The sequence below is a fragment of the Nicotiana tabacum genome, chromosome 3 (assembly GCF_000715075.1).
Source record: "Nicotiana tabacum cultivar K326 chromosome 3, ASM71507v2, whole genome shotgun sequence".
In the NCBI taxonomy this organism is placed as follows: Eukaryota; Viridiplantae; Streptophyta; class Magnoliopsida; order Solanales; family Solanaceae; genus Nicotiana; species Nicotiana tabacum.
Genome location: NC_134082.1, coordinates 171,225,061 through 171,235,221, shown reverse-complemented (window position 1 = coordinate 171,235,221; position 10,161 = coordinate 171,225,061). Strand labels below are relative to the sequence as shown.

The 10,161-nt window shown below is 43.1% G+C and overlaps 1 protein-coding gene across 1 annotated transcript; it reads left to right on the top strand.

Annotated features, from left to right (window-relative positions):
- The first annotated feature begins 894 nt into the window (after window positions 1–894).
- Window positions 895–3,058, top strand: LOC107807660 (uncharacterized). Its single transcript, XM_075247239.1, has 3 exons — window positions 895–1,620; window positions 2,029–2,130; window positions 2,210–3,058. The coding sequence occupies exons 1-3, from the start codon at window positions 895–897 to the stop codon at window positions 3,056–3,058; spliced, it is 1,677 nt and encodes a 558-aa protein (XP_075103340.1).
- Window positions 3,059–10,161: the final 7,103 nt, after the last annotated feature.

The window sequence follows — 10,161 nt, the reverse complement described above, 5'->3', positions numbered from 1 at the left end:
CAAAGAAGCCAGCTCGGGGGTAAATCGAGCTGATTTATATTCTCCCACCGACGGACCACAAGACCTGATAGGTCTCAATGATCCCATCTCATTTCCCCCATTAAGTCCAAATCCTATTGTGCACAGATCCATGGGAGTTCAGTTACTTGGTGTTCAAAACCCAACTAATGGCCAAAATTTTAACTCCCCAATTACTCAAATTCCTAATACTTCTCAAATTCCTGCCACCCAGTCCCAAATTCTGCCTTCTACCTCTAACCCACATACCCAACTGCTCGTAACCCAAATTCCAGCCAAAATTTCAGTTTCTCAACTTCAACCATTCCAGCTACTATCTCTCATGTTGCTACTGCAGCTCACAACCAACTTGCCCCATACCATGGTTTACCCACTCCTATAACACACCACAGCCAGATGAGCTTAACACTCATTCCTCAATATCACTCTCAAATGACAGGAGCTAATGGCCAAATTTCCTGTTCTATTCCCTGCTCCTTTACCCACCCCCGTTACACACCTATATTTCAGAATTCCATACCCCCAAATCTAGGACCTATACCTCCTGTGTCACCTATTTACCTACCATACCAATATACCACCACAACTCATAACCAGTAACCACGTTCCATTCTAAGACAACATAGAATTGGGTTCCCTAGGTTCAATGGAAAGGGGTTCCAAGATTGGTGGTACCAAATAGAACAGTTCTTTGCAATGGATGAGATCCCTCACTATGAGAAGGTGAAAGTGACTTCTATGCACCTAGATGATTTGGTTCTGCAGTGGCATAGAGCATACATGAGAAGCAGGTCACAGTTGCAACTGCCTTCCCCAAGCTAGAAGGAGTATATTTGGGCACTGTCAGATAGGTTTGGGGCAGAATTTGATGACCCTATGAGTGAGTTAGTTAAAGTGAAGCAAATTGGAGGAGTGGTTGAGTTTCAGGAGTTATTTGATAGAGTTATGAATAGGCTAAATCTGGAGCCCGGTTATGCTATCAGCATCTTTTTAGAGGGGCTGAAACCTGAATTAGGGGATGTTGTCAGGATTCTCAAACCTTATTCCTTACCTCAAGCCTATCATTTGGCTTGGTTACAGAAGTCAATCTTTATTAAACAATCCAAAGCTTTGAAAACCTCCATTCTACAATCATCTAATATCTTCAATAGAACCCATGTTGCATCACAACAACCCACCTATGCCAAACCTGTAACAACACATGTTAACCATTTACCAAAATATGTACAGAATACAGTCCTTGATAGGACTAAGAGGAGGAGACTCACCCCTGCAGAATTGAGTGAGAAGAGAGCCAAGAGATTGTGTTATGTTTGTGATGAAAAGTTTGAGCATGGCCATATGTGTAAAGCCAGGGCTCAGTTGTACTTGCTGGAGTTAGAGGAAGTGGAGACAGTGGTGGAAATTAAGGAAGAGCTGTTTAACAGGGAAGAGATTGCAGAGACGTGTGAGATCTCAATTTATGCTCTTCATGGCACCATAGGTTACAAGACATTAAGACTCTCTAGCTACTGTCAACAGAGGCCACTCAATATCTTTATCGATACGGGATCAACTCATAACTTCATTGACAAAGATTTGGTGACTAAAATGGGCTGGAAGGTGGATTATGTGAATTACTTGATGCTAATTTAGCTGATGGAAACACAGTGCCAATCTCAGGAGTGTGCAAGGGAAATGAGTGGTTGTTGCAAGGATCTATGTTTAGAGTAGACTTTCTGTTGCTTCCTTTGGGAACTTGTGATGTAGTGTTGGGGGTCTAGTGGTTAAGTGACTTGGGCGACATTTTGTTCAATTTTAAGAAGTTGACTATGCAATTTGAATATGAAGGGAAGATGTTACTCTTGCAAAGAATTAGGCCCAAACTACAGATGGTGGAGTCAGATGCTTGCAGAAAATACAAAAGGAAGGGGCCCAACTATTATGATTAAGGTTACAAGGAATGCACCAGAGAAGCACAAGGAGGAACATGAGTAGCTTCCAAGCGCTGAACCTGTTGAGATTCAGCAGGTGTTGCAGGAGTTTAAGAGAGTTTTCAGTGAACCAAAGGGGTTGCCCTCTTTCAGGGAACCTTTTGATCATCACATTCCACTCAAAGAAGGGTCCAATCCAGTAAATACAAGGCCCTATAACTATTCTCCCAGTGCAAAAAGATGTTATTGAAAGAGTGGTGCAGGAATTACAATCCTAGGGCTTAATACAACACAGTAGTAGTCCATTTGCTTCTCCAGTTATATTGGTAGGGAAGAAGGATGGCAGTTGGAAATTATGCGTGGATTACAGAGCTTTAAACCAGATTACAATTAAAGACAGGTACCATATACCTATCATTGAGGAGTTGTTGGATGAATTGAGGGGTTCACAAGTGTATTTAAAGATTGATCTTCGATCGGGCTATCACCAAATTAGGATGGCACCCTCAGACATTCACAAGACAGCTTTTAGGACCCATTCCGGTCATTACGAGTATTTGGTGATGCCATTCGGCTTAACCAACGCTCCCTCTAATTTTCAAGGGCCGATGAACCACATTTTTCAAGAACACTTGAGGAAGTTTATCTTAGTGGTCTTTGATGATAAACTGATTTTTAGTAAGACTATGCAGGATCATGTGGTTCACTTAAAGGAGACCTTTAGATTGTTGCTGCAGCACTATCTCTTTGCTAGGAAATCTAAATGTCATTTTGCTACAACAAGTGTGGAGTCTATGGGACATTATATCTCTGCCAAGGGGGTCTCTACTGACCCTAAGAAAATCCAGGCAGAACAAGAGTGGCCAACCCCTTCTACTGTCAAGCAATTAAGAGGCTTTTTGGGGTTGGCTGGATATTACAAGAGATTCATTAGGGGCTATGGGCAGATTAGCAAGCCCCTAATTGATTTGTTGAAGAGAGATTGTTTCAAGTGGACTGAGACGTCAAGTGCAGCATTTCAATCATTGAAAAATGCTCTAACTACTGCACCAGTGTTAGCTCTGCCAATTTCAGCTTGGTATTTACAGTCGAAACTGATGCGTCTGATGTGGGAATTGGAGCTGTGATTATGCAGAAGGGCCAACCTATTGCATATCTAAGTAAAGGGTTATCTAAACAACACCAAGCTATGTCTGTGTATGACAAAGAGTTGCTAGCATTAGTAATGGCTGTCACAAGATGGGGTCAGTATTTAATAGGTAGACATTTCATTGTTAAAACTGACCAAAAGTTGCACACAGGAGCACAATTGAAGTGGGTGACTAAACTCATGCAGTATGACTTTGACATTGAATATAAGAAGGGTAAGGAGAATAAAGCTGCAGATGCTCTATCCAGGATTCCTGCAGTGACAATTGCTGCTCTCTCACTATTTACCGTGAGAATTGACCTACTACAGGCCATCATGAATAGCTGGATTACAAATCCAGAGTTACAAGAGTTAATGCATCAATTGGATAATCTCAAAGAAGAAGTGAAGGGGTATTCTCTCATTAATCAGCAATTGCGAAAGAATGGAAGACTAGCGATTGGGTCTAATGCAATGCTTAGGAAGGAGATACTTCAATTGTGGCATGACTCAGTTACTAGTGGTCATTCTGGAATCGACCACACTTACAGGAAGATTACTGCTCTGTTTTACTGGAGAGGGATGAAGGAAGATATGGAGAACTATGTTAAAAAATGCGATGTGTGCCAAAAAATCAAGTATGACCACTTTGCATCTCCAGGCCTATTGCAGCTACTACAAATCCCAGCACTGGCATGGAGTAGCATTAGCATGGATTTTATCGAGGGGTTGCCTAAGTCCAATGGGAAAGAAGTCATTTGGGTAGTGGTAGATAAATTGACAAAATATGCTCATTTTGTAGCAATTAAACATCTTTATTCTCCAATAGACATTGCCAAACTGTTCATGGAAAATATCTTTAAGCTTCATGGAATGCCTGAAGATATTGTGAGTGACATGGACCCAATCTTCACGAGCAAATTGTGGCAGGAACTGTTTGCTACCCAAGGAGTGACCTTAAACAATTTTACTGATGACCACCCATAATTCAATGGTCAAACTGAGGTTATCAATAGGTGTTTGGAGACTTATTTGAGATGCTACTGCTCTGACTCACCTGCAGATTGGGGGCATTATTTGATCTTTGCAGAATGGTGGTACAACACCACCTTTCACACATCCACTCAGACCATACCATTGAAGCCTTCTTTCTGGCCAGCCTCCACCTTTACACTTGACTTATATGCAAGGAGATTCAGGGGTACCAGAAGTGGATAGAAGCTTGACGACAAGGGAGCTCAAGTTGCAGCTACTTAAGTTCCATCTGTCCAAGTCTCAACAGAGGATGGTCGACCAAGACAACAGGAAAAGATCTGATTGTTTAAGGTTGGAGAGTGGATATATCTTAAGATTTAACCCTACAGGCAGATGACTTTATCTAGCAGACACTTTACCAAACTCTCCTCCAAGCATTATGGCCCATACCAGATCTTTCAGAAGGTAGGCAATGTTGCCTACAAACTGTCCTTGCCTTCACAGTTGATGTTGCACCCCACCTTCCATGTATCCTTACTTAAACCCTGTTAGGAGGTTCCTCAGAAAGTACCTCACCCTCCAGTATTGGACTTGTCCGACCCTTACTATCCTTGCCCTGCTAAAGTGTTGGATAGAAGGATGGTTCAGAAGGGGAATAAAGCAATAGTTCAGCTTTTAATTCAATAGGATCAGCTTCCAGAAGATCAAGCGACTTGGGAAGATGCTAGTATTCTGCGTGTCAGGTTTCCATCTTTCCTTCCTTGAGGACAACCTTGAGGACAAGGAAGATTTTCAGGTGGGAGTACTGATATGAACTGCATCAATTGCACAGCTGCGGGAGGAGTACATAGAGCTTGAGTAGTAGTACGAGAATAAGGAGTAGTTAAGTCAGTTATATAGTTTGAGAACTAGCAGTTTAGTCCTAAAAAGTATTTTCACTTAAGTCCAGTTAGTCTTATATTTCTTTTACTTTAGTCTCCATTTCAGTCACTTTATATGTACTGCACTTTGCCCATTTGAGGATTATGAATGAGAATACTTAGTTCCTTTTCCTTCTCTCTTAGATTGCTAGCTTAGTTCCCGTTATTTTCCTTGCAAGTTAATAGATTATATAAAAAGATTAGCCAATCAATCCATTTAGCTGCTTTCTTCATTCTTCATGGAACACTTCAGAACCAACTACACAGAATCAAGAAACATAAGTTAAATAGTAGTAAGAGTAGTAAATAAAACAATGTAGGTCCATACAAGATTAATGATCTGTTTGGATGTTAATGGTCCAGCAGATGAACAAGTTTTCAAAAAATTGCACCAACTAAATTAGTCTACAGGCTTCTACTAAGGGCTCGAATCCAAGAAACCCAACCTCTCTGCCACATCAATGCACCCAGGTTTCCTTCTTCTCCGACGTATTTCTTTCACTTGCCACTTACAATTTTCTCTCACGAGTGTATTTGTTTTAACTAAATAGGGCAAAGCACGTGGGATTTCTGTGTCTTTCCTCCTAGTTGTGTATTAATTTTTTTATTTTATTAAGAACTTCTTTTTTATTTTTCTTTTTCTTCTTCGTGAGAATAACTATGGTTTACGAACAATTTTTTTTATATTTTAAAAGGCAACTTTTATTTTATTTATTTGCTGGTGTTGTTTATTTATTTATTCTATCCGAGGGATTTCCCCTTTCATCATTGCATAGATATTTTTATTCGTCATATTTATTTATTATGTGAACTGCATATTCGATCCTCAAAATTTATAGTGAAATTATATTTGGTCATCATATTTTTCATAATCTCAATTGTGACTGTTTACCCTCGGAAACGGATAACAAATGAATTTGTAAGTGACTTTAAGGATACGCGAATTAATTCGATACAAATGATAAATTGCGTTAGATTAAATAAATAAAGACATAGTAAACTCAGATAATTCTAGCCTCAATGAGATATCCACCCCAATCCGGGCTCACAAAGACAAGCACTAATGAACAAGAATAAGAACAAAGAAAATAATACTATATTGCCTTGGAATGTGTGTTACAATATGTTTAATTAATGATCAGACTTCCCTTTATATAGTAGGGGAGTTTTACCTTAAGTACAATTCTATAGAAGGTAGGAAATCTTCTGTTTAACTAATCACTTGTCCTCTATCGATGTGTGCCGAGATCTGAACCGTGACATCCGACCGGTCGCAGATATCACGACCTTTTGTTGGTCTTGTTTGGTTGCCCGACGACGTCCTCCGAGGTCCTTTGGGATTTAGACCGATTCCAGATCATGACCTCGATATTCTCGAGGGTGGGTGTCACGCCCCTGGACTCTGACTCGATAAGACCCTCGCCTTGATTCCAGTCCCTCGCCTTCATATCTCTGGCTTGATTTATCTTATCCGAAGTCGGGGTGTACCATGAGCTTGGTTTTACCCATATACAGATAGTCCACTCGTTTCTCGGAGAGTAAGTTGATGAGAAACGGCATGAGCCCCTCGATTCCTTCTTCAATACGTCGTGACAGAAATGATAAGAAAACTCGAAATGTCTCGTCAATCATGTTATTATGACCTCAACTGCGTGTCAGCTGCCGTTTGGTTGTTCCTGGACATGAAACATCACGGAGCCCCTATAAATATTCCCTCATTCGTTCATTTTTTACTTTACGTCCAAACTTCTATCTTCGTACTTTCAGGATTTAATTACCCCATTCCTTTATATTCTAGTAATTTTACCTTCTTTGCTCAAGATTCCCAGTAAATTGCAAGCTTTTACTCATTCCCTATCCAAGCCAACACATCTGAGCTTTCAATTTTCAATATTTTCTCCATCTTTTTTGGCCTTTTCAGACATCAATGGCCAAAACCTCCAAATCTGTTCCCCAAACGGGCGCCTCTACTTCCCAACTGACTGCCAAAATTAACGAGACCATTTCCAATGTGGTTAACCTCGAGAGATCTACTGCTGGCATGGCTACTGATGAACCGGTGCAGAACCTCCCTTGAAGATGTTCATTCCCGGGGGTTGTTCAGTCAACGACGACTTCAAGGTTGAGAAACCTTCTTTGGTACAGGGTCGGCATGCGGAGGCCTCGAGATATATTTGCTCAATCACCGAAGAGGACCTCCCCACTGTCTGAAAAGACTACAACTGGGCTGACAAGGACATAGTGGTCCCCGACTCCGAAGAGGCCATTACCACTCATCTTGAGGGATATCTGAGTGTTTACACTTATTCCTTTACATTGGGCCCGGTAGACCCGGTCATCTTAGACTTCTGTGGGAGGTATAATGTATGTTTCGGCCAAATTCGCCCATCACTGTGGAAGATCGTGATCCTCCTCCGATTCTTTGTGAACAAAATCGATCCGTGCACGTTCACCATCGATCATCTACTCTGCTTGTACAGTCCCCGAATCTTCCGGGGGGACTGATAAAGTTTGTGCGTTGGGCAAACAAAGCCCCATTTTTGAGCATTGACGAGGACCGGAATCGAGGTTGGCAAGGACGCTTTGTCCGGGTAAGGACCGCCAACCTGATACCTGCTGAGTGGAGGCTGTTCCCCGAGAAGTGGAACGTATCACAAGTATAACTCCCTTTAAGTGTCGATTTTACGTTTTATCTTCCCTTTTCTTATCGGTGTTTGCTGTGGTGCAACCCTTGCTCGAGTTCCAAACCTATTCCTCGGCACAAGGAGTGGGTCGAGGGTATTGTGTCATAGATGCCCTACTCTGAGTGCTCGTGGCGCAAACTCTCGAAAGGCCATTGGGAGGCCCATTCCCATGGTAAGATTCTTTTCCCGAGCAAGTCGTATTGGGCTTCTTCTAGCATCGCGTTCTTATTTCCTTTATTTTCTTTTTGCAGGTTTGCCTAAGACCGTCGAGCTTAGGCCTCCGGTCGGGGACGAAGACTTGCCCGTTGACTCCTATGCTTTGGGGCAGCTTGGAGCTGCAATAGGAGAGAGGAAGCGGAAAAGAAAGGCTTTGGGCTTCCCGAGCTCAAAAAAGAGAAGACTGCCTCGTAAGCCAAAGGAGATATCCAGCTCTCGAGCACCAGATTCGGACTTGCTCTACCAGCTTAGGGATGAGTCCGAGGAGGAAGAGCCTTTTATGGCTCGCGACCCGTCGCCCCTCGAAGAGTAGGGGACCGTTGAACAAGAGACCCATGAGGCCGATCTCCCTTAGGATAAGGAGGTTGATGAGGAGGCCGGTGCTGAGACTTCCCATGATGCCGGTAGTGCCCTGAAAGAGGCATTCGGTGTGATTGATATTATCGGGTCACCCTCGTTTACCGAGTCCATGCTCAACGAGGCCTGAATGATGAAAGAGCGACCCAACGAGGGGGCTCACGGAGCGGACGATCCCCTTTGTTGCTTTTTTGGCAGCATGGACTCCATCGCCCTGGAAGACGTCACCGGCTTGGGTGACTTAGAGGTACCAAGGAAGGGTTCATCCTCAGAGTTTGGTGGGCCTAACTCGAGCCCGAGGCTAATTAACCGATTCCCTGCTCCGAGGATGGATCCTGGTCGGAAGCGATCAATTATTATCACCATTTCAGAGGATGCCCGGGTTCTCTTCCCCCCCGTCGGGATAGCTAGTTACCTCCGGTGCCTGGTAATCGAAGAAGACCAGGCAAAAATGAACTAGGTGGATTTGTCGTGCTTGTTCAACGAAGCACAACAGGCGCTGAACCAGATAAAGTGTTATCATACTCTTTTATCTTCGGACTCAGTTTTGAGGCCTCTAATATTTTTTCCTTTCCTCATTTTGTAGGCCTCGGTGCTTCACCACGAGACCTTTCTCCGGTATCTGGATGAACTTAGCCAACTCGAGGCCGAAGTCAAGGAGTTTGCTAAGAAGAGGGACATGTATAAGCTTCTCAGCAAGCAACGCGAAGGAGAAGTCAAGAGCCTTCGAGCCGAGTTGGACGAGGCTCAGAAATAACATGCCAACCTAGTGGAACAAGTAAAGATTTTTGAAGTTAGTGATGGCGAGCTAGACATGGTGACTAACAGTCAAAACCCGCATGTCCGATAGAAGCTTGACCGGATCGACCAACTCCGAGCCGAGATGGATGTAATCAAGGTCGAGACCGAAGAGTGGAAAGGCAAGATGGATCATTTGGCTTCGGAAAAGGAGACTGCCCGGGAGCAGTTGGCCTCGGCGAAGGCCCAAACTTCGAGCGACAAGGGAGAAAGGTGCTCAAAAAATTGAGGACCTTCAGTCTCAACTGGGCTCGGCTGTTGCCGAATGGGATACCCTTGCGACTGAGGTTAAAACAGCCAAGTCAGTGGCGGAAGTAACCAAGGCCGATGGTGAGGAGATGGCGGCCCAGTACAAAGCTGATGCTGGGGCAGCCCAGAACCGCCTGAAAGACATCGTTGAATATGTGAAGTGGTAGTCCAGAAGGGAGGCCCTCGAGGAGGTTCATGCCCGGGGCTTCGACCTATCAGCCGAGATCGAAAATGCTAAGAGGTTCGAGGCCAAGGCCAAGAAGTTGGCATATCCCGAGAACGAGGAAGGCTTCGAGGGTTTCGGCGGATCCGAGGGCGGAGAAGACTCCGATGGTCCCGGTGACGAGGGGGGCTCCGGTGGAGATTAGGCTTAGGTGCCTTGTAGATTTTCCTTCGTTTTTGTACTTTTGTATTTTTTGTTGAGGCCGTTTGGCCTTTTGTAAAGATCTTTATATGTGTATAAATACAAGGCTCTTCCCTTTTTCCCTTCGACAATTTTCAAGTTTGTTTCTTTTTGCTTTTTCTTTGCGATTGTAAAGATTTCAAATGCCTTAGCACGTAATAATAAGGTCTTGTTCGGAGGTTTGAACAAGGCTCGTTCTCGATGTAATTTTGCTTAAGACTCGTGGGAGCTTGGTATGACCGGAAGCTAGAAAGTCTGCAATTGAGTTCCTATTTTATTTTCTGTCACGGAGATCATCCAATCCTTTTCACCATACTGATCCAAATTATAAACTTTTAAAAAAACTCTGAAAAAAGAAAAAGAAAAAGAAAAAAAATAAACAAAGAGGAGAAAAAGAAGGACTAATGTAAAAATTATAAACCAAAGTCGCTAGCAATTTCTCAAGAATAGAATCATCGTGGACTTTCTTTTCTTTTCTTCCAAACGTTCTTCGAAGTTT

What these genes read in the sequence shown, in the direction of transcription:
- LOC107807660 (XM_075247239.1), top strand. Translation starts at nt 895, where the DNA reads ATGAGTGAGTTAGTTAAAGTGAAGCAAATTGGAGGAGTGGTTGAGTTT. An exon ending in TGACTAAAATGGGCTGGAAG is followed by an intron (nt 1,621 to 2,028) that starts GTGGATTATGTG and finishes GAGATTCAGCAG; the next exon opens with GTGTTGCAGGAGTTTAAGAG. An exon ending in TCAAAGAAGGGTCCAATCCA is followed by an intron (nt 2,131 to 2,209) that starts GTAAATACAAGG and finishes TTACAATCCTAG; the next exon opens with GGCTTAATACAACACAGTAG.